The sequence below is a fragment of the Zeus faber genome, assembly GCF_960531495.2.
Source record: "Zeus faber genome assembly, chromosome: 14".
Classification (NCBI taxonomy): domain Eukaryota; kingdom Metazoa; phylum Chordata; class Actinopteri; order Zeiformes; family Zeidae; genus Zeus; species Zeus faber.
Genome location: NC_137200.1, coordinates 2747501 through 2772500, shown reverse-complemented (window position 1 = coordinate 2772500; position 25000 = coordinate 2747501). Strand labels below are relative to the sequence as shown.

Genomic DNA, 25000 nt, shown 5'->3' with positions numbered 1-25000 from the left:
AAGGAGAGGCTGTAGAAGGTTTAACCAGTGGGGGTAGCAGCGAGGACCAGGACAGCACTCTGTCTGTCTATGACAACCTGGACAGAGCCCCTCTACCACAGAGCATGGAGGGTGATGTCACTGGCAGCCATTTTAAGGCCACTACTGAAGGCGGACATACAGAAACCTCCTTGGTGGTGGGAGAGGTGGGCCAGGAGGAGGTGGGAAAGACTTTGGATTCGTCGTCCTCCTGGTCATCTTGTGAGATACTGCCACTAGATGAGGGTTGCTGTCAGGACAATGGCATCACTGAGCGTGGAACTAGTCCTTTCCTCTCAGCGAAATCATCGCTAAGGTTCTCTCCAAATCAGAAATTAGAAGACAACAGATGTGACCAGGATGAGGAAGATGAAATTGATGATGACGAGGATCATGACAATGATGGCATGGATGGTGACTTCTACCCCCCTAACTCCCCAGCTTCATGTTCTGCCCCCAGTGACGCCCCGCTTAGTACAGGCAGCTCTGAGGTGTTCCTCCCCCCTGGAGCTCCAGACCGCCAAGCCGCCAGGCCCCAGGCTCAGCTGGAGGCCCGGCAGCTTCACTCAGTCTTGGCTGAACTCAAGCAGCAGATGGCCAGTCAGAGGGCTGAGTACCAGACCACCATAACCAGGTGAGGTGTCAGCCATACAAAAGCTTCTTCTATACGTCTGCTCTGCAAACTATATTGTGGCAGTTTCTCCTACAACACGCTACCCAAGAGGCATTTCCAGGTCCAGCACAGAGACACAGAAGACAATGGGTTGTAGACACCAGTTTATTGGAGAGAGGTGGAATTATCCAGGAGCAGATAGAACATGTCATGACAGGGCTCCTATCCTGAGTGTGTGTGAGGATGGGGGTTTTAACCTGTTGCTCGTTAGCCCAACCAATGAGCAAAAGGTATGCAGCCACCCTGACCCAATCACCTAGATCCAGGTCAGGTGTGGTAGCTCAAACCATCCCATCCCCATACCACATATAAATCAGAATAAATAATTTTGGTCATCACTAAGTGACAGCAAAATGTATGTTATATTTGTACACTATTGAATATGTTATGTACTGTATGTATGGTTTCTTTGAAAATTTCCCCAGTGGCACACTTAGGTTCTCTGGCATCACCCCAATCTATGAGGTCAGACTGCCTCTTTTGAGGCACTTATGTGTTTCATTGGTCTTAAACTATATGAACTTTTAAATGATTTTTATCACCCAAGGATATTCCTCCAGAGGTGGAGAAATGCAAATATCAGTGCATACTACTTAGTTGTTCCGGAGTCCTTGGTTGGAAAGAAGAAGAGACAGATTAAGCCACCGTTTAAAAATCTCTACCAACAGTGATGTAAAACAGTGATTCAAAATATCAATTCTAGGACCTTCAAGGAGTTTCATTTAGTCACGTACACAAAAACACAACATAGGTGGTTTCAAAACCCTGCCATCAAATTCCACAAAAGTTCATGAAAACGTTGCCTAATTTCCATATGAGGCCAGCATTGCACAATAATGGGACTAACTGCTAACCTTCCAGTCCTTGGTCCACTGCTGTAGGTTGGAGCACTGTAATGAGATCCTCCAGGAGCAGGTGGTGGTCCTGCAGGCCAGTGTAGAGCAGCATAAACGCTGGCACAGCATGGCCGAGATCAAGATTCGCAACGTGGAGCGAGCCCGGGCCGACGCGGACCGACGCAACAGCAAGCTGCAGAGAGACATGGAGCACTTCTTCAAGATGTTCGGAGAGATACAAGGAGGAGGAGCCCGCAGGATAAGGGAGCGCAACCTGCAGAGCTTCTAGAACATAGACAGACAGACAGGGTCAGCTGTATGACCATTTGCATTTTAGATGCCTTTCCAGACAGCCTATGAGGGGATGGATGTCAATATGGGTCTCCTTTTAAAAAGGCGGTGTAAAATGTGGAATTATGATTGGAACAATTCTGAAACTAGTCTTCCAAGAAAAATTGCAGACATAACTTTTTGGCTTGCAAGTTTTCTATTTTATTTTATTTAGCATGTGACTCCAATTTATCCAGCTATTTTTTCCTCAATACTAGTGTGATGTTCTAATAATTGTTTTAAGGAAATTAATAGCCATTTAAGCAAAAATAAAACATTTAGCCCAAACACTAAGCGACATGACATTTTCAAGACTTCCACACACCTCACACTACTAGAATACCACAGAAAGCTGTGTTTAACAGGTGTTAAGACACAACACCCTACCAATCCTTTGTTTGTCTGACAAATAAAACAGAAAGGGAGGCGAGTCCGTTTGATAAATCATGTACAGGTTTTATGTTCTTTCAGCTGATGAATGCAATGTGCAGAGATAAATAAATACCTACACTGATATAAACCTGTTTTCCAAATAATATTTACTTCATTATCCATGGTGTCTGCAGTAAAGACGTCAAAGAGACAGACATAGATTAAGCCATAAGAGAGAGATATGATCTGAATGATGTTGTGTTTTTGATAACATTGTGAACTTAGCTCTGGTAAGCTGCCTGTCTTATATTTTAACTGAAAGGGGATGACAGAGGCCACTCAGTGGTCATGATCAACTACTACAGATGCATGGTGTTTAACACTGCATGGCAATAAAGTTTAAGATATCTTTTGTGGGAATCCACTGAACCATAAGTGGCCTTAAAACCAACTACAATAGTAGGCTCTTTTGTTCTTTCTTGACAAAAACATTCATGTATAATGGATAAAATGAGGTTCAAAAAATGTTAATTTGTATATAGAATAGTCTTAAATAAAACAAATACGGACATCTGGTAGCTGGCGTTGTAACGAGCCAGAAACTGTCAGAGAATTGAAGAAATAAAACTTAATTTTGTCTCTGATGAGAAACACAATTTTATTTTATATTTACAACAGAGCTGACAGAACACAGGAAAAACCCTGTCAATTGGACATTGACAAATATCTTCAAACGGCAGTCAGAAACCTAATGGAGCCATGTTGTTCTGTGGGCTCACATCTTGTGTATTCAACATTTGAAATGTTTTGTCAAAGAAACATTAAAAAACAGTGATCAGGTGATCAACCCCCCCCCCCCCCCCCCCACACACACACACACACACACATACTATCAACTACATTTACATATGAAACTAAGAAAACAAATAATTACACTTTGCCCTTTGTTCACGTTAAACAGGCAGCAAAGACACAATTCTTCACAAGAGTCAAACCTGCTGACAGCATTTGAACAAAATCATTAGGATAGTGGGTTAATATTTCTACTCTGCTTTAAAACATCTTTCATTACACCTGAGTACGACCACTGATAACAATAAGGTCTGCTTACCAGTCAGCTTTTGATTCAGCAGTTGTTTTTTAAACCACAAACATTTAACCATCAGCACTAATGACCATCTGATGGTTTAAGCACAGAATGTATGATGCAGCCGTTCTGAAGCTTTTGCTGAGGGTCAAGTGTAAAGTGCTATTGGACATGACCTGGTGCCCCAAATGTAAAGGAAACACTTCTGTAGATTCCAGGACAGAGTGCAACCACAGTATACTTCATATAAGAAATGAATTGACACCTATTCAGCCAGATCATCTGTATAAACTGTGTACATTTCACACATTCATCTTTTTGGCTGCATCAAAATACCGACATGTACATATTTAACACACGGTAAAACATAGGGAGTACATAGCTTTAGAAAGACAGTGAACAAAAGAACACATTTTGCTACTTAAAAAGTGAGAAAACAAAAAATAAAAATAAAAATAAAAATAAAAAACAAAAACTAAAAATGCATAGAGGGATTTGTTTAAATCAAACTAGTGACATCACTAGATAGTGTTGATAGGAGATACTGTATAGTGGTCTGAAGGGAAAATGTAAAAAATAAAAAACCCTTAACCATCAAAACTGTCCTATAAAAAGTGCTTTAGTATGGTCCTGTATCTGTTTCTTTTCAGTATTTCTGCATGTGAGTAATATAAACACCGATAAATAATTCAATCTATGTTAAAGATAAAGGTGTCCATCCATTGCTGGTCAGGCCTCATTCAGTAAAAATTAACAGCGATAGTTTACTTCTCACATGTACTCTATTGTACATAAATGGCCTGGATAACAGGCGTATTTCTGTTTTAAAAACAAAATATGGATTCTACCATGACTATTTACTTATTAATTACCTGAACGGAACACTTCCACAGTCAGGAGCCGGTCGACTTTTCAAAACCAAGTAAAACAAAAACAAGATTGTTTGTTCTTTGCTTAATGGCTGAAAGTTAGTTCTGTAACAGTGTGGATTTGATTTGTTTAGAAGGCATATTAGGCTTATTGAAATTAGTGAGAAAAAAAAAAGCCGTTTCGAAGTCAATTAAAACATATCCGAGCAACATAGCACAATGCTGTTGTACGACTCATTCCGCCTCGACTGGAACACACTAGAGGAATTAACTGTTAGTCTGTGGTTTGTTTTTCGTATAAAATCGGCGGTGAAACTTGAGCATTTGGGGAATGACATGACACTAAAACTGCACACGGTGTAGAGCAAAGGGAGGGCAATCACGTTGACACATTTAAAACGACGCTGCAATGGGACAGTATAACGCAGCGAGGTGTGGGAAGTATGAAGGAGCACGTCAGATTCTGGTTGAAGAGATTGGTGTGGGGATGGTGTGGTTTGAGCAGCCACACCCGGGTCAGAGTGGCTGCTCACCTGTTGCTCGTTGGTTGGTGTAACGGCCAACAGGTTAAAACCCCCATCCCCACACACACTCTGCAGAGGAGCCCATGACATGTTCTATCTGCTCCTGGGCTCATTCCAGCGAGCCCACTCTCTACAATAAACTGGTGTTTACAACCCCCGTCTTCTGTGCCTGTGCCGGAGGTCGCTGAAACGCCACTTGGGTGGTGTGTGGTAGGCGAAACTGCCACAAAGAGCTCTCATCATTCCTCTTTAACTAAGGTTATTGTTACCCTTGATCCAAAACCAACCAACCCCAGGTAGATTTCGATATAATAACATAAATAAAATATACTTAACCAACAAAAATAAGTCAGATGTGTGCCAACGTAGGGTTTGTGCAGAACTCCAAATGCAGTATAGAGTGTAGACTGAATTTTCAGGTCCTGACACGCATAAACCCTCTCTGGTAACAAATCCATGTTTTAGTAATGATAATTCCTTTAGTTTTTTCTATATTTAGATATTTTTTGGCATTTTCATGCTTTATTTGACAGTGACAGTGTGGGGAGAAAGGAAAGGCAGGGGACACAGAGAGGATGACATGCAGCAAATGGCCACGTGCTGAAATTTAACCCCGGCCACTGCGGTAAGGACTCAGGCGCCTTGTATACGGTATGCTCTACCTGGCGAGCTACCGGGGCACCCCAGTAATGATAATTAATTTTTTTTTTTAAGTATTGGAATAAGGAAAAATTATTATTAGTTAGTAACTTTATGATAAAGGTGCTGGTTAGCATATGGTTACAAAGGTTCCGGTTCCAGAAGTTTTACTTTGGCGAAGTCAGACTGTAGGGAGTTGGTTGGAAGAAAATATAAAAAAACCTTAAAACAACTTTTCTTTTTTTTCCTCCACAAAAGAGCCAGTAATTTTCTTTTCTTCGATTTTTTTTTGTTATTTTTTGCAGGAATGACTCTCCCCAAGGGTGGCGCAGCTGAATGCAGTGTGTCGTCTAGAAGCCGGACGGGGTCAGGATGTTCATGTCTCGGGGTTTGAGCTTGTGCGGTCTGGCCCCACGGCTCCGTCCCTCCATGGTGGGAATCTCCATCTTGGGCGGAGCTGCCTTCTGAGCGGCGCTGTCGTCGGCCAGTCGTGTGGCCTGGGCCTTCATCACCTCCATGGGGGAGGGCTTCTGGGAACCGCGATATGCCTGCAGAGCAAATCCTGCTGTGGAGGAGGACAAAAAAAATTTAATAATTACTTCTTGAATTTGAGATGACTAAATCTACTGCTGTTACAGGACTTCACTCTCAGCTTACTGTTTACAATTAAGGGAGTCATTTTGACATGGCAAAATTAAAAGGCACACAGACACAGTAAAAAAGGAAAGAAAACATTCTTAGCATGAGTTAATACATTTGTGGTGTGGGGATGGTGTGGTTTGAGCAGCCACACCTGTCCTGAGTCTAGATAATTGGGCCCAGAATCAGTATGGCTGTATACCTGTTGCTCGTTGATTGGTCTAACCAGCAACAGGTAAAACCCCCATCCCCACACACACACAGGACAGGAGCCCTTGTCATGAAATGCTGTCCATCTGCTCCGGCCTTGATCCACCTAGCCCACCCGCTACAATAAACTGGTGTGTTTCCAACCCCCATCGTCTGTGTCTCAGCTGCCAGAGGCCCCTGAAAACGCCACTCGGGTGGCGTGTGGCAGGCGGATCTGCCACAATGGCACCTGAACAGGGACTCTACGGCACAGGGAAGGGACACAGTAGGGCAGTCCGAAGATGCCCTGGAGCCACCAGCGGGTCAACGGGCGGCCTTAGCACCAGCCCTCTCCTGACTGGCAGCAGCACCCAGGGTGTCCGGGTGTCCTCCATCAGCCAATACAGCAGCTCGAGGCCCCACGCCTCGGAATAGAGGAGGGGGTAGTCTGCTTCGTTGCCCTGGGGGAGGGTCACTGAGGGACCATGATGTTCTGGGGAACCCGGAAAGGGGACTAGTTTGATTTTGTTGGACATTTGTTGGTTTGAGGTATGTAAACCCTGTTTCAGAGTCCAGTGTTTTATTTATTTAACGTATAGGAACCCTGTGTCAGATTCTGTCCTTTTAGGTATGGAAACCCTGTGTAAGAGTGTGTAAGAGAGTGTTTTTCCTCTGCCTGGTTGGGGGTGGTAGGCTTCCGTCAGGGATTCTCCCCAGGCCTCAGTTTGGTGTCGGGGTTTGTGGTGTGGGGATGGTGCAGAAAACGCCACTTGGCAGGCGAAACTGCCACATTTTACGGCATATCTAGGAATCTATGAGAGCCCCATTTATATGTATGAGGTTGACTAATAATCCCAACTAATTGAATTGGCCATTGCATCCTCTTAAAAGGTATTTTTATACATGGAAAACATGAGCACTTCTCAGTATAGTGGGTATATGTACACATACTGTACATATGTGTGATCTTAGGGGATAGATAAACGTGTGATCTTAGGGGATAGATAAAAGCAGCTCTATTCTCAAGTTGACATATATATTGACAAAAAGCTCAGAATTATCAACAGTTGTCCTGACTGTACTTCAGTATCACAGCAACTTAGCATTACCCATGGCAACTTCATTGTATAACGGTTTTACTCAGTCACGGTCGGAGTGCAGACAATTTTTCTCAACATTGGTCAATATTGTACCTACCACAAGTCATTCCAAAGCGGGAGTCCAATAGTCCCACATCAAAAATAAATCCATAACCACAAATTGGTGAAGTAAAGAATCTAAAGTTGAACAGTGACTTGCTTCCTATCCGTCGGACGAAGAAAACCCAATTTGGTTTTGTTATTTTTACACCACTCAATGGGAACCTGTTCAGTTGTGAAATATTCAGTGTTTACCTTCAGTTTGAAGGTCATTTGATCTCTTTCAAAAACAAACAGTCTTTTCACATTATTAAGGATGAAATACAAAGTGAGAAACCAGGACAATGTTTCCCTGCTAATTCAACTTTGATGCTCATCAAATCTCCTGAATCATAAATACCAAGATTTAATTGTGGAGATAAACAGTTTATTTATATAAAAAAATAAAAAAGTTAAATGTTTGCATTTAAATTAGAATTTTGTCGTCATCTCCACCTCACGTTTATTATAGAAACGTGCGTTTCAGTATTTTACCGGCTGGGTCAGATCCAAGGTCAGAGGTCTTCTGTTGGACAACGGGTCGCGGCCCGAAGACGCTCCAGCGCTCCACTACCCCCCCAGGTCCTCCTGTGTCTCCTCCACCCAAGTCCATACTTGAGTTGGAGCTGATACTCAGCTCTGAGCCAGCACTGCTGAACCAGCTCCTACACACACACACACACACACACACACACACACACACACACACACACACACACACACACACACACACAGACACACAATATACTTTTATCATTATACTATTAGGCTATTCTTTAGCCTATGCACTATCCCATGAGCGTCTAACAGGAATTGCCATTTGTGCGTCTCCCTTACATATGACTCTGACTCTGATATTTATGTTCACACATGCGAGCAATGAAGAGGCAAAGACGCTTGCTGTCGCTGATGTAAGGCTGTAGCTGTCTCGTCTCCAACACCCTGCTGCTCATGGGCATACCTCCTGATATACATATCCAACTCCAATTGGGCAGTTTCTCATAGGGCCGCACGTAGCAAAGGGGGATTGTTTGAATAACTACAAAATTTGTACAACATCTGCCTGTACATGTGCAAACACAATCAATGGGGAAGTCCAGCCACTGACTGATTGAATGAACAGTAAAATCCAGGAGCTAACGTTCCCATTGTTATGCAGGACACCCCCCATCTACATGTTCACTACAGGCTGATCCAATCACGATTAAATAAGAAAAAAAAGTAGCCATGGTTGGTTTGTTATTGCAGCGCAAAACATGTAGATGTCTCATAGTGATAAAAGGTTTTATTCTTTTTTTCAGATTCGGAATAAGATTTAGTAATAATGTCAGCATCTCTAGTAGAGATAGCAACGACAATAACATTAACAATATGTTACATGACAAGGACAGTATTTAGGACAATAATAGCGTCTAGCAGTAGCAGCACAACTAACAACCATAGGACCAATTCAAGGGGGGAGTCCTTTGAGCTTAATCACTCAGGGGCCTGGAAGTTTGTTTCCAAGTGTGTGTGTTACGGACTCTGAGACTTGACTGAAAGACTGACTTTAGAACTCAACTGCATCACACATGTATATGGCACATTTAAAATTTATTGCCACAGTGGCTCATTGAATTATATAGAACTATTTGCGCTGGATTGGATCACATTATGCCAGTCGTTCACATATCAGTGCAGCCCTAGTGTGTTTGGCTGTGTGTGTGTGTGTTGGAGTGCGTGGGGGCTGACCTGCGCTTTTGTTTGGGGGAGCTGTGAGGTGTGCTGGATGGTGTGGACTGGGCTGAGGAGTCTTCCGTGACCTCCACGCTATGGATCTTCAACTTCTAAAAACCCACAACAAACAAAATTACAAACTGAGACAAAACAAAAGGAAAAAAAATGTCCTCTAACCAGGTGCACAAGAAATATTTGTTTGGACCCTGACTTTCCTGTGAGGCCCAGACTTCACACAATCACCAGTGACCGGTCTCGACTAAACAAGCTTTCTTGGTTATACACTGTTTATATGGGGATGGTAGCTCAGGAGGTAGGGCTGGTCGTCTAGTAATCTAAAGGTTGCTGGTTCGATCCCAGGCTCCTCCTGCTAGCATGCTGTAGTGTCCTTGAGCAAGACACTTAACCCCTAATTGCTCCTGATGGCTGCGTCTGTCGGTGTTTGAATAATTGTAAGTCGCTTTGGATAAATGCGTCTGCTAAATGTAATGTATATACCTCCACTGACTTTGAAGCCCCTCGTGTTCACATATGGAACCCGCAGAATGTAGGTGGTGTTTATCTCTTTTCACACTTGGTCTACCAGAGCTGTCACGATCATGACATGTTAGTTGACTTGATTAATTGCCATACAAATTGCAATTAACAATTTAATTCTCTTTTTTGTTCATATTATGGTATTATTATAGATGCCTCATCGTGCTGTAATAATACACATCCACCTTTAGACAAGAGCCGTTTGACTGAACATTGGAACCAAAATCTTGCACTCAACTGATGGAAACGCACCACATTCACATTTTCACTCTCACCATCTCAAAAAGCAACCCATGGAAAGCTGTCTGGATAAGGTGCATGGCTTTGCAAGCTGCGATCTAGCTTACCTGGAAGGATTCGGGCATGCGGTGGTGGTAGCGCGTCTCCTCGGCAGTGAGTCCCTTGTGTGGCGTGTAACTGGTGTCAGTGAGACCGGCCTTCTGCTCGAATCTCAACACACTGTCCTGAGTCTGCTCTGCTCAGAGAGACAGCGAAGGACGGAGAGAGAGAATGAGAGAGAGAGAGAGAGAGAGAGAGAGAGAGAGAGAGAGAAAATCAAGTCAGAATGTGAAAGTGTCAAAAGGATGTATAAAAGGAGGACTATAATCAAAGGAGGGAAAAGGAAAGCTAGAGATTTTAAGCTTCCCAATTGGTATTTTATATCATTAATTTGTGTATGTAAACATCATATCCTGGTTGTGATAACCAGATAGAACAAGCTCATAACCTGGTTATAAAACCCTAAATATGAGTTCTGGGATATCAGATAATACTGTAACAATTTATTTATCCCCGGAGGGAAATTCAGGAAGGGCACGTTAACAACTTATCTGTTTATGTATAGAGAGATGTGAATTAACTGATTATTGAAAGCTACATATAGTGTGAAGCGCTTTGAGACTGTACTGTGATTAAGGACACTATAAATAAATTCACTTGACTAGGCTCTGTGGCGTCATATAAATGTGCATGTAAACACGCTCATTATGTAAGCCAAAACATAAAGAAAATAAATCTGCAATAACTTAAAACAATAATCAAACATCTCATGTGATTGGAGGACGTCGTACTGGTGATGAGAGAATTCATGATGACAGCGGACGCCTTGGTTTTTACAACGCTCGGTGACCTGGAGGGGGCGCTGGAGGCCGAGCGGGACATGCTCCCGCCAACACCACCGTTTTCATCCTCCTGGTGGAATAAACAAACACTTTTATAAGTCCGACATATTTAAATCTCTCCGGTCATAATGTCCGATGAAAATAATTCCCTCTAAGCACAATTTGAATAAGTGCTGGGCGATAAAACCATTAACGATAGTTATCGCCATATTATTTTCCTCGATGTCTAAATTAAATAGACTTGATCATTTCGATAAAAAAAAACTTAAGATCTGTTCATTTCTGTGCTCGGCAAATTTTAACGGAAAGCCAATCAGTTTGGATGACCTAAAGCTGACCTATCACCTCTGACCAATCATTGTCAATATAGAAATAAGCACTGCCCCCTCCCTCGTGGACAGGTTGCGCTTGTAAACACAGGTAAATATTCATTATGTAAAATATGTTGGGACGTCACGACGAAGAAGGACAACACCACAAACTTTTATGATATATTTAGACCTACTTGACATATTTATTTTTTATTTGATCAAAACTGTATTTTAGTGAAATGTTAATTAAAGCATCTGCACTTGTTATTTTTTGTTAACGAACGGAAATTATTTGATTACAAGTTTTATTTATTGAGTTTTATTATTTGATTATTATTTTTTTGAATAGCGTTAACTGACGGGACTTATTTTATTTAGAATATTCAATAAAAAAATATTATACATCTACAGTCCATGCCTTGATGATGTCACTCTATATTGCCTGCTTGTCAATTGTTTTTGAGCTCAATAAACACAGATAATATTTGACCGGAACCTCTCCCATTTGTCCAGGAAATTGAGATTTCCAGGACATGTGGACCGGCACCCAAACACACACACACACACACACACACACACACACACACACACACACACACACACACACACACAAACACACACACAGAGCAAGAGAGACACACAGCCGTTTTTAGTTATTTTATATTTAAAAAAAAAACGGAAAACAATTCATTTTCCATATCTTGTGCAAACGCAACATTTTTAAAGATAACTGTACGCTAACAGCTGGTTTGCAACTACAGATTTTAAAAAATAGTGTCTGAAATAAAATGCTGAGAGTACTCGACCAATCATAAATGTTTAGCGCTGCAAGCCCCACCCCTAAAGTTCTGGAACTTTGGAAAGTACTACCCCCTGAGCAGAGACTGTTTGATTTCTGGGACTTTGTTCCCAGAACTAAATTCAGACACTGGTTTCCTGCGGTGGAGACACACTGAGTTCCTCCAAAGGTTCCTAGTTCCCGGGGAAAGTTCCTGCGGTGGAAACACAGCTTTAGACCTTTAGTTTGGAGTCATTACAACTTAACAATTAATACGTATATAATCCATTTTCTCCACTGTTGTTATATCTGACACCTTTGATAGGTGTCTCAGCTTGATATGTGTTTTCCATTGGGGCCCATTCTCTGACAACACACTTTAGTCTGGTTTTGCACTCATGCAATGTTTGGTATCGGTGCATCGCTAGTAAGTGTAAGTCTGCTCATTGTAATCCATGTATGTGAGAGAAAGAGAGAGAGAGAGTGTGGTCTACCTCAGCCAGTTGTGTGAACCTCCTTTCAGGTATGATCGGTCGCCTCCACAGGGTGTTGATGGAAATGTCATGGGGGGGTGTGGCCATGGGAGCCTCCAGGTTATCATCGTAGCTGAGCGCTCGGCGCGCCATGCCAACCGGCAGGCTCATCCCCCCCACTCCAGAACCCTCGATGGCTAAAAAAAACAAACAAACAAGAAACAAACAAACACAAAGCATGCACCGTGATGATTTAGCAGAACAGAGTGCTGTGCATGTTCAGGGACCAGTTGTGAATTAATGATTTAACCAAGGCCAAATAAATGCAATTGCTATTTTGCTTCAAGCCAACAAGATTTGCTTTTCCTTGAGGTAGGTGACCACATGCTGGCGATACCTTTGGAAAAAACCTTTGCTACCTTTGCAAATCCAAAATATAAACAAACGAACTGAAATGGTCACAATGACCACAGTTATGGCTTTAAAATCATGGGTGAAGAAAATATGCAAATGCTTTCATGTGGCTTGGCAAGCTTTGTATTGCCCCAGGGATTTGCCAGTTTGAAGTTGGAAAATGTCCCATAATCATTAACGCTTGTGATGTCACATATAGTGATTATAGCTATTCACAAAGTGTAACCTGGTTGATAACAGGATAGCTACTTTGAGATTAAATGAGGTGCAACCAGCTGAAAACACAGAGAAAATCGCATTGGCTCAGAGCATCTTCCTGATTACAGGTAGTCCTCACTTAACGACCGAGTTCTGTTCCTAGGACCAGGTAATTAATTGGTTTATAATCAAATTGGTCGATAAGTGAGGACCCAGGTTATTTCACGGTAAGGGGGCGTGGCGATCGCGAACGCTAGTGTAGTGAATACTGACCGACTGCGGGAACGAGACTGATGACGGTGATGCGCGATGAGATGCTTGACGCCGAGAGGCCACACACGCCGCGGTATTGTACACAGCGCACAATACCAACTGGTCGGAGAGCTGGTCGTAAATTTCAACAGTTGTTCAACAGGTGTTTAATGACCGTTCGGATTTACGACCAGCTCTCCAACCAGTTGGTATTGTGCGCTGCGTACAATGCCATGGCGTGCGAGGGGCATGCGAGCGGCATGTGCCCGCATGGCATGTGCGCTGCGTGCGTGGTCTCTCAGCGTCAAGCATCTCATCGCGCATTTCCGTTCTCAGTCTCACTCTCATTCCCGCAGTCTGTCAGTATTCACTACACTAGGGTTCCCAATCGCCACGCACCCTTACCATGTAATAACGTGGGTCCTCGCTTATCACCCAATTTGATTATCAACCAATTAACGACCTGGTCCTAGGAACGGAACTTGGTCGTTAAGTGAGGAGTATTTGTATATATATAATAAAATTACCCTATTAAACTGCTGAAATATCCATTAGATTTTTTATTTTTTATAAATAACAAATTGATTATACATGTTTTGGCTAACGTTAGTGAATCAATTTACATGTGAAGAGCAATAAAGTTCAACATAAGTTCATCCAGTTTGTTGCACAGTGAATGTGGTGGGAATTTTTTCAAGAGTGATCTGCGATCTGCTCCGCAGCAGTAGGAAACGGAGTAAATTAAATCAATTTGTTTTTATTTGCTCTGTTTGGAGAACAGCTCACTCTGATCGGAGCTGCAGAACACCCACCTAGTACAAAATTTAAGCATTAAAAATTTTAATATATTAGAATATTAAAAATAATCTTCTCCTTATTCTTCTTCTTTCGGCTGCTCCTGTTAGGGATCGCCACAGCGGATCATCTGCCTCCAATACGTTCTAGTTCTGTGCATCTTCTTCCCTAACACCATCCGCCTGCATGTCCTCCCTCACCAAGCATACAAATTTGAATGGGATGTTATAGGAATATCTGCAGCCCTAGTTAGAGCCATGACCTTTCAGAGGTCTTATCATTGATCAATATAGATGTGCATTTGGAGAGAAAAATTTGTGAAAAAAATGTCGTAATTTGACTGGAAATAGAAGAACGTTGACGCAATTTGATGAATTTCAGGAGCGGGGTGCTTTGTGACATCATCATTCAAAGTCCATGCTTCGTCCCTCGGAAGTCTTTGCATCCAATCACTTGCACCTTGTGGACTGCATAGCCTTTGCTACACGTACACCCTTTTCTTTTGTGTCCACACTGCATGATCCAGGAATGATCATAATTGTTAAAACTCCGTTCTTGCGGGACATTTAAACTAAACTACGAAAGAGGAACATTCAGTGATGTAAGTGCACGGTGACTGGAAAAAACACATGGAAAATAAGATACTTCCTTAAAAGTCTTTATTTATACACTATTTATTTCCAAAACATTAAATCTACGTTAAAAAAAACACGTCTCTCCACTCCAACCTCGCAGTAGACATGGCGGACTTGGATTGACCCTCGATCACGACAGGTTTTCCTCAGTGCGACCCGTTCAAGTCACATTGCCAGTCAGTAAAGAAATAGTGGAGAGAACATTCATCCTTAGAGGTTAGTCAAACTCAAAATGCAATTTTATTTTATTGTTTCGCAAAATGTGTAGGTTTATATTTAATATCAGTCATTAGGTTTATTGTTCATTACCAAATCTTTAACGTTCATTTTTTATCTTTAGGTTCATTTTTTTATAGTTTACTTTATTGTTAACATTTTAGGGTTGATACACATGGTAAATGTATCCATCTTCCAGTTAGTGTTTAGGTTAATGTACGTTGCTATTTTTGTAATATATTTTTATGTCATTTTATTCAGTTTTCTTTTGCTTTTTACTTTTTTTACTTATTGTTTATCAATGGGTTTATTGTATACTTTTTATTTATTGTATACTTGGATACATAATTTATTTTAACTACTGTGGATTGATAGGTTTATTGAATATTTTCCATAATTTTTCATCCCCTTGTTAACTTTGCGGTTTATGGTGTATCGCCTTTTCTTTTCTTTATTTGTATACTATTGCCTTATTGTTAATGTGTATTTTTGATATTTGCTGCTATGATACTAAAATGCTCCTCAAGGTATGAATAAAGTATCTATCTACCCAGAAATAATACTAACAAAAACTGTCATACATACAGCACAACAAGCTTCAGCCTTGGAATACACATGCTATATGCTGGCCGTGTCTATTTCATACTACACCATACCGAAAAAGAAAACAACTCACCAGGTAAATCTCTGGAACCAGACATGTTTCCAATGAGCGCTGAACAACTCTAGGTGATTATAGAAAGAGGTGACCTAGGGACAGAGAGCAAGAGAGAGAGAGATAGAGACACAGAACAACAGAAAGGGAGAGGGGGGTTGCCACGGGTAAAGATTTCTGTTTTTATATCCAAAGATGACATTTCCAGTAAAATATTTATAAATATGATATCAGACATCTTAATAAAAATAAAGCACATATTCAGGTTGCATTTAATATACTATTCAGTAGTAAGGATTTAGTTTGTGTGTGTGTGTGTGTGTGTGTGTGTATGTACAGATTTTCACTGCAATGTTTACATATTTCTGTTAGAAGATAACCTAACATTAAAACAGAAAACAATAGAAACCGTGAGTATTTCTCCATGTGTATATATATTTTAGCTGATCTTTACCTCGTCATATTTATATTTTAATTGCAACGCTCACACATTTCTCTCTGTATTTTAGTCGGTGTTGTTACATTAGTTTGTATTTCACACACAGTGACTGACTCGGTGTGTGCGAGTGTGCGAGCGTGCGTGCGTGCGTGCGTGTGTGTGTGCGTGTGACATTACGTAATAGTATCTCAGTCCAGTATTGGTGATGGAGGACGGATGGATGGATGGATGGATGGATGGATGGATGGATGGATGGATGGATGGATGGAAGGAAGGATGGATGGATGGATGGATGGAAGGAAGGATGGATGGATGGATGGATGGATGGATGGATGGATGGATGGATGGATGGACGGATGGATGGAAGGATGGATGGATGGATGGATGGATGGATGGATGGAAGGAAGGAAGGATGGATGGATGGATGGACGGACGGACGGACGGACGGACGGATGGATGGATGGATGGACTGTATCCGCAGTATTTTATATATTTGAAGCACAGACGAAATAATAAAAACACCTTTAAATCATCTAAGTGACACGCTAGGCCTCTGCAGACATGACGATGGAGATGAATGCTAAACAGACAGTGACGAACGGGTCCCTCGTTCTTTCCGTCTTACCTGGTTTTATGAAGGGTTGGAGCGCTAGCAGGCCGGCGGTCATGATCCTCTTTTGTCGAATGGACAAATACGTGGACAACAAAAACATCGAGGAGCCATTTTGTCCGAGAAATAAAAAGCGGAGCACTGTGAGTGAGCGGGACGCTGCCGAGGAGGAGACGTGTGTTTGTAGATCTCGCGAGAGTGTACGGGATAAACGCCCCGGCGCCATGTCGAGTTAAATCGAAACTCGGAAAAATGCAATATCCTATTCTAACTCCTCCCGGAAAGGTTCAAGCCGCCATTTAATTCTGTTTTCCAACTCGGATGCCACAGTATCACGACGGCACTCATCGCGAAGGTGAACACAAGTGGCTTTCGCGTCGTGATGTGTCTATGATATGTTAGCTTCGATCTAAACTGCTCTGTAGGTTTGTCTACTGGGCAAATGCTTATAGAATTCACACGTTTTCTCAAATAAACACGCGGTGGATGCGGGCGTTGTATTCCTTAAATGAGGCAACGCCTCTGGCTCTGCGGTGGAGAATGCCTATGTCGGAATTACAGACTTCCGAGTTCCCAGGAATGCAGCACCACATCCCTTCCAGAATGCACCGGGCGCGGCAGGATGGAGTTTGACGCCTGTCTCCACTTCTCACATTTCCCTTTATTTGAAACGTACACGCATGTAGCTATAGGTTCCGGGGGGCTTCAGGGGAGCCTAATCTTTTTCGTCTTATGTGTATTAAAAAAGTACAATGGTGAAGTGGACACTGCAAAGACCTGGTTAAACTATAGTACAGGCGCCAGTCCACTGCAATATTCGATTAATTTGTACTGCAATGGAGAGATAACTGTTGGGCACTGGGCAGCAGCTCTTTTATCTTATTATTATTAACTCTTTCACTTTGAAAATCAACACCAAAATAATTACTCCTCATTTGTTCCTCGTAGAAAGGAAAAGGCTTCACTAAACATGAGGATAAGAAAAGATGTATTCTAAAAAAATATTCTGACAGTTTAACACCATTATTATGATGACAGTATAGGCCTATGATGGAAATAGTATCAAATTCAAGTTCAAGTTCGAGAGATTATTTGTCACGTACATTATTGTCCCCAAGATTTGAATGGCATGAATGTTACATGAGCATTAATACTTTATATATATATATATATATATATATATATATATATATTAAAGGTGTGCATCATTACAGATTCACAGTTTTTTGCTGACGGTAGCTTGAAATATTAATAGACTTAGAAAAAGGCTTAGGTTTGACAGAGAATGTAAGATAAAGTAGATAGAGAGGTAGAATCAGAAGCGGATGGTTTTTGGAGCCAAGCTACTGAACACAGTCTTGCTTCAGCTCGAATATGGTGCAGTCTCTGAAGCAGCGTTCTTCAACAACTCTTCTGCTATTAGACGTCTGTAGATTTCCTGTTAGACAAAAGCAAACCAAACTTAAAAAGACCTACAGAACACAGCACACACGCACGCACGCAAGCACACACACACACACACACACACACACACACACACACACACACACACACACACACACACACACAGACACCGGACACTGCCAACCCCTTTATATCATTGTCAATTTGTACGAGTAAATAAAATATTACTGATTTGCTCCCTTAATTTCATTAGTGACTTCATTGGGAAGACTCGGAGACCAAATGTCAAAGCTATCAGGTTTTGAGGATTAAAACAGTGCTCACCAATCATCAAGATAGGAAATAAATGATATGTCATTTTAAAGTCTCCTTTAAATCCTAATTAAAAATAACTCACTTAAATCATCACTCAAGGACTTTGGCATGGGTACTCATGGTCATTCAGTGAGGTGATTTATATTATATTTATGTGTCGTGTAACAGTTATAGAAAACATCTCCTCTCTAATCATCAGTGGTGGAGGAGCTCAGATCTTTTCACTGAAGTAAAAGCATGTATACCCTGACACAAAATGTGTCTAGTAAAAGTGAAAGTACAACATTGACATTTATACTTAAGTAAAAGTACTTAACTTGAGTACATTTATCTGTACTTACGTAAGTGCAGATACTTCAAATATGTACTTAAGTACAGTAACAAAGTAATAAACACAGTAGTTTACCCACCATTAGTGCGTGTGAATGTAAAGTTCCCCCAACAAATAAGGTACGTGAGAAAAAGATATTTGAGATGATCTATTTCTACCCTGGACATTAACCTTGCTCACATAGTCCTGATAGCCACTCAGTTGAATTGGACAATACAAAACACTAACACTGGTCTCCTGGTCTAATTCTCAATTCCACACGCACTCTCTCGCTCACACACACACACACGCACACACGCACACACACACGAACCTGACGTGTGTGTGTGTGTGTGTGTGGGGGGGGGTAGATAGATAGATTTATTAAGAGGAACATTACTGTAACGCGCATCAATATACGACGAGAGAGCCATGATTAACGAAAGTTTGAATTTAAGTTCCGGCTTCGATCTTCTACCAGTAGATGGCGCTCCAGTATCGCACGGCTCCAAGAATATTCCGTTTCGTAGGCGGCCCAAGATTACGTCACGTAATATTATTTGATAAACCTTCAAATGGATCTCATGGAAATGGAATTTCAGTTGTTCGATTTACATTTTGTCTTCCTGCCTGGCATGTTATAACCTATGTTGATTCTAGTATGGTACTATACTATTTGTAATAATACGAATAATAATAATAATATTATTATTAGTAGTAGTAGTATTATTTATAATAATAATAATAATAATAATAATAATAATAATAATAATAATAATAATAACAACCAATCAGCATCAGCATCTCAAACCACAGTCTCAATTTGTTTTAAACTTGTTGTGGGTTTTTATTCCACTTTATATTTGTAGCCAGAGCTGGGCGTCCCAATGCGCTCACTACGCAAGTTGCATAGAGCCCGGCAAATTATGCAAGGGCCAAGGGAATAGTAATAATAATAATAAAAATAATAATAATAACAATAATAATAAATATAGCTGCAGGCAGCAATAGAGGGTTATGTTTGGTATGAATTACAGTTTTCTGGTTCTCTGAAACGCACGATTTTCCAAGTTAAACTTGAACGCCGCATCGGATCCCCCCCAGTCTGTCGTCACCTGGTTGCTTGTCTCGCAGAGCAACTTCTACATCTACACAGCGCAACCCTCCTGTCTTTAAAACAACCGTCCATGTTTGCCTGTAAACCAGAACTTCTCATTGTTTGAACACACCATGTTGTCGGTGGAAATAGAGCTACACTCTCAGTGTCCGACAGGTTTGGTGCCGTCACGGGCAATGATGACATAATGACGAAAACGTGTCTGTTTGATGCCTTGTGGGGCAACAATGACGGAGTGACACAGTGATGTAATGACACGGTGACGACTTTCTGTGATTATTTATAGTTGTCTGGGTTCTAGTTTTCCCATGCGCTCCGATTCCATGAAACACATCATGGACTCCTACAGTTTGTATCTTAGGTCTTCCTCGAATCCCGCAAAGTAAGGAGGGACACAACGAACAGAATGCCTTTATTTACAAAAAGAGCAAAAGAGATCAAATATAACAAAAAGCCTCGCCGACGTCAAGCAAGTAAGACGATACACAGACACCGACACATGCGCAGTTTGTAACCACTACAGAGCGATAGAGTTTACACTACGCAGCTTGCACGATACAAATGGGCGCCACAACCTGCAAATATGAATTTGATGATGTCACAAAGCGTCCTACTCAGCAAACTCATCTCGCTTCACCACCTGACCAGAAGTTTTAGAAATTTGGCGTATTGATGTGTGAATGTTCTGCTACTTCCAGAAAATTTCCATCGGTTTTTCACTAATTCCTTCTCCAAATGTATATCAGTTTGGATCAAACTTGAAGCACGAGATGTCTAAAATGTCCCGGACCTCAACCAAAAATGTCAAGGAGAATAATAATAATAATAATTAAAATCCCGAACAATAACAACAGGGTTCAAGCCTGAACTATTATACCATAATCCTTCGTTGTTCTTATTTGAGGCACACTTTGGAAAATTTGCCAAATTACAAAAACAAATAAATTACATCACATTTCACCATATTTAAAACATAAATAAATTAAACCCAAACTAGATGTGTTGTAAACATGTTAAAGTCTTATTTGCTCCTTGAGTCATTTGACCAGAAAGTAACCCGATAGCGATTTCAGTTGCTGATGTTCTGAAGGCAAAAGTGATGGTATGATGAAGGTATGATGTAACCTTGTAATGTTCATCACTTTTGCCTTTAGTTCATCAGCAAAACACACACACACACTTATCTAAAGAAATTCACAACAATGAAACTGGCCATAAACAACTAGCAGCAGTGGCTAGTCTCATCATGACCCTATAAACATCCACACTGAGGAATGTAGGGGGTTTGGGTCATCTGGATGACCCTACAAGCATCCACATGTTGAGGCTTGAGGGGACTGCCTTCACCTGGATGACCCTACAAGCGTCCACATGGTGAGGCTTTGGGGGCTTCATGTCACCTGGATGACTCTGCAAGATTCCACACAGTGAGGCTTTGGGGGCTTCAGATCACCTGGATGACCTTGCAAGCATCCACACAGGGAGCTTTGGGGGCTTCAGGTCACCTGGACGACCCTACAAATGTCAACACAGTGAGACTTGTGGAGACTGCCTTCACCTGGATGACCTTAAAAGCATCCACAAGGTTAGGCTTGTGGGGACCTACCTTCACCTGGATGACCCTACAAGCATCCACACGGTTAGACTTGTGGGGGCCTACCTTCACCTGGATGACCCTACAAATGTCCACACGTGAGCCTCGTGGGGACTGCCTTCACCTGGATGACCTCACAAGCGTCCACACAGTTTGGCTTGTGGGGACCTACCTTCACCTGGATGACCTTGCAAGCATCCATACGGGGAGGCTTTGGGGGCTTCAGGTCACCTGGATGACCTTGAAAGCATCCACACGGCAGGGCTTTGGGGGCTTCAGGTAACCTGGATGACCCTACAAATGTCCACAAATTGAGACTTGTGGTGACTGCCTTCACCTGGATGACCCTACAAGCATCCACACGGTTAGGCTTGTAGGGGCCTACCTTCATCTGGATGACCCTACAAATGTCCACACGGTGAGACTTGTAGGTACTGCCTTCACCTGGATGAGCTTACAAGCGTCCACACGGTTAGGCTTGTGTTGACCTACCTTCCCCTGGATGACCCTACAAGCATCCACACGGGGAGGCTTTGGGGGCTTCAGGTCACCTGGATGACCTTGAAAGCATCCACACGGCGGGGCTTTGGGGGCTTCAGGTAACCTGGATGACCCTACAAATGTCCACAAAGTGAGATTTGTGGTGACTGCCTTCACCTGGATGACCCTACAAGCATCCACACGGTTAGGCTTGTAGGGGCCTACCTTCATCTTGATGACCCTACAAATGTCCACACGGTGAGACTTGTAGGTACTGCCTTCACCTGGATGACCCTACAAGCGTCCAAACGGTTAGGCTTGTAGGGGCCTACCTTCACCTGGATGACTCTACAAGTGTTGACATGGTGAAGCTTTGGTGGCTTCAGGTCATCTGGATGACCACAAAGTGTGTCAAGGTGACAGTAAGGTCCAGGCTATGCCTCCCAGCAATAAAGGGTTTCAATCTTTATGACCCGCAGCCATGATCCAACTTTCCATAAGCTGAGAATTTACAGCTGGTTCTGGTTAATGGTTTACACCAAGACAGGTGATGAGACACACACACAAGATGGACGCCATGTGCAAATACAGTGTGGAAAACTGTTTATTTTTCCCTGTGGGTTTATTTATTACCCTTTTTCACTCTGCCTTTCTGCTCTGCTCGTCTTTCCCTTCCTTTCTCGCCATCTTTCATATTCTTTATTCTATTAAGTCATTTCCTCATATTAAAAATGTTTTCCTTTCTCGATTCCCCCCTTCACCTCATCAGAGACAACAAGAAAACAAAGAGAGTATTTCAAATCAAAACTTCAATGTGGTGAAGCAGCATATTTTAATAACACACACATATATTGTAATCACAAATAAATGTGATAATTTTTAATGATTATATTCATTTATATAAATTGAGCGAACAAATTAATATATCTTTGCCAATATTATACACAGTAGCAGGCCTAAATTTGCTGACTGGTTAAAAAAAATCTTTGTAAATATCAAGTTTTCAGATTAATCTTTTATGTATAATTTCATATTAAACCGATTAGATGGATGAATTGACTGGATGGATAAACTGCATTTGATTTGGCTTAAACAAAATAGTAAAGTATTATTTTGTTTAATATTGTATTCTCAAATTCAGTAGAAATAACTTCAGAAAAAAATGTGCAAACATTAAAAAATGCAAAGCGTGAAATAAAATAAAATGTAGCATGTGAAATTTAGGTAGGCTGATAATATTTGTCATACACCAGAGCATTAAAAATTCCCTACTGAAGAGTTTATATTATTTATATATTATAATTTATATTATTTGTATTTGGTTTCAATAGTATTGGCCCAAATGAAGAATTTTGTGGCACAAAGTTAAAATTGTACCATATGGCTGGGGTATATTGGTATGGAACTCGTGATTTATCAGAATTAGTAGTTTCTCAGAATATTCCAGATTAATAAAAATCTTTTAATTGGAACTGTAACAGGCTCTGAATCAGAAACTACAAATATAACACATTGAATACGATTGAAAGTCTTCAATGTGCCATCTTGTACATTTTATTGCTATTCATTTGTGGATATTGATACCTGTGATTAGGCAAAATGTATATGTATGTGACAAATAATCTCTTGAACTTGAACTTGAACTTGAACTTGAACATTAACATTTGTCATAAACACATATATTTAAACATGAATATGTTTAAATATATGCATAATTCATGACAAATAATAATGTCCAATGACTTACGATAATAATTATACCATTATTGTTGATAATAATCCATCCATCCATTATCTATCCCGCTTATCCTCATGGGGTCGCGGGGGGCTGGAGCCAATCCCAGCTGTCATTGGGCGAGAGGTCGCCAAGTCTATCACGGGGCGTTGATAATAATAATAATAATTATAATAATAATAATAATAATAATAATAATAATAATAATAATAATAATAATAATAAGCATCATCATCATCATCATCATCATCATCATCATCACCATAATTATTATAACCATCATCATCATAACAATCATAATAATCATAATAATTATAATAAAAATAAAACGTTTGTGTGTCTATTCTTCACTATTTCACCCTACCATATTACTCTTTCATTTAACTTTTATTTCACTGTTTTTACTATAATTGGATCTGCTGCTCCAAACGCACTGTTCAGGGTTGACGAATTCAGAGCAGTTTCATTCACTTAAGTCCAATCTAAATATAACTGACGGCTCTAAAACCACAAACCAAAGAGTATTATAGCAGTACCAACTAAAACTGTGTATTCTGCAGAGACGAATACAATTTATTGATAAATGTGTATTAAGTCATACAAAGAAATTATTATAGATCAGGTTTGTAACAGTATGATTAATTTCAATTATCATTTAGTTTTATCAGTTGCCATTTAACGTATATGAACCACTTTCATTTCAATAATTGGTAAAGGAGAAAATACATTAAAAATATATATTTTCTCCAGTTGAAGGTTGTTTACTCACCATGTAAGAGGGTTAGCCGACGAGCGAAGTGTTCCTTTACTTTCAAACACATTTCACAATTGGCCCAGGACACTGAAGAGATATAACTATCCGTATTTAGAACTGCATATAGAAAATATATTTCTCTATATTAACAGACTGTATCACATCTATCTCCAGTGGTCTCTTATGCAGGGTGTAAAATAAACTCCCATCAATGTAAAACAATAAATAGCCCTTAAATATCCATAAACCTATGGGCCATTGTTTCCAAATAGAGACAGAAGGAAGTTTGTGATCCCAAACGTCTTTATCTTTACTTCCTCATGTGTTGGTTATGTGGTGGTGGGCGTTATATGCAATAATGATGGCCAACGTTGCAATCAAAAGACAACAGGTTGAAAAATGCGATTTTGACTGATTATTATCACAGAATCACGGTGCTGCTCATAGGCAAGACATTCATTTATAGCGTAGGTACTTCATGTTGCTGTACAGTGGGTACAATAAATGGTGTTCAATGTTGTTGAAGGCCAATTACCATGAAACATCAAAACGTTTGCTCTATATATATATATATATATATATATATATATATATATATATATATATATATACAATTTATTTATTTATTTGTTATTTCATATACATATTTATTTCACTTAAACGAATGAACAAATACAAATTCCAACAGAATTATCAGGTTCCGCAAAATCCTTTCGAAAAGCTCCTACACTGGGGCTCCGAGCTGTAAAAAGGCTTAATGCTTTTTGTTATTGTTTCAAAATGACCT

General features: G+C 40.7%; 2 protein-coding genes across 3 annotated transcripts in view; one reads left to right on the top strand and one right to left on the bottom strand.

Annotated features, from left to right (window-relative positions):
* Positions 1 to 1816, top strand: part of LOC307240408 (rho GTPase-activating protein 22-like) — a gene marked incomplete at both ends in the record, with an annotated part of 6248 nt that extends 4432 nt beyond the window's left edge. The window contains 2 exons of the mRNA XM_080014192.1: positions 1 to 652; positions 1573 to 1816. The exon at positions 1 to 652 is cut by the window's left edge and continues 323 nt beyond it. Of these exons, the coding sequence (XP_079870318.1) occupies positions 1 to 652; positions 1573 to 1816 (896 nt within the window). The remainder of the gene's footprint in view (positions 653 to 1572) is intronic.
* Positions 1817 to 4305: 2489 nt separating this feature from the next.
* kiaa1191 (KIAA1191 ortholog) lies at positions 4306 to 16658 on the bottom strand. 2 transcript variants are annotated; one of them, XM_080014167.1, is made up of 8 exons: positions 16520 to 16658; positions 15477 to 15550; positions 12312 to 12487; positions 10678 to 10798; positions 9955 to 10082; positions 9086 to 9180; positions 7850 to 8019; positions 4306 to 5913 (listed from the first exon to the last, which is right to left on the bottom strand). In XM_080014167.1, exons 2-8 carry the CDS (start codon positions 15499 to 15501, stop codon positions 5699 to 5701), a joined length of 930 nt encoding a protein of 309 aa, XP_079870293.1. In that variant the 5' UTR covers positions 15502 to 15550; positions 16520 to 16658; the 3' UTR covers positions 4306 to 5698. The 2 variants fall into 2 exon arrangements, with proteins under 2 accessions (XP_079870293.1, XP_079870294.1); XM_080014168.1 differs by having other exon boundaries at positions 4306 to 5910.
* Between the last annotated feature and the right edge of the window lie 8342 nt (positions 16659 to 25000).

Bases quoted from the DNA above. Each gene is read 5' to 3' on its own strand.
- kiaa1191 (XM_080014167.1), bottom strand. From the start codon at position 15,501: ATGTCTGGTTCCAGAGATTTACCTG. The intron at 12,488-15,476 runs GTGAGTTGTTTT...TGTTTTTTTTAG, and splicing joins TGGTTCCAGAGATTTACCTG to CCATCGAGGGTTCTGGAGTG. The intron at 10,083-10,677 runs GTACGACGTCCT...CTCTCTGAGCAG, and splicing joins CATGAATTCTCTCATCACCA to AGCAGACTCAGGACAGTGTG.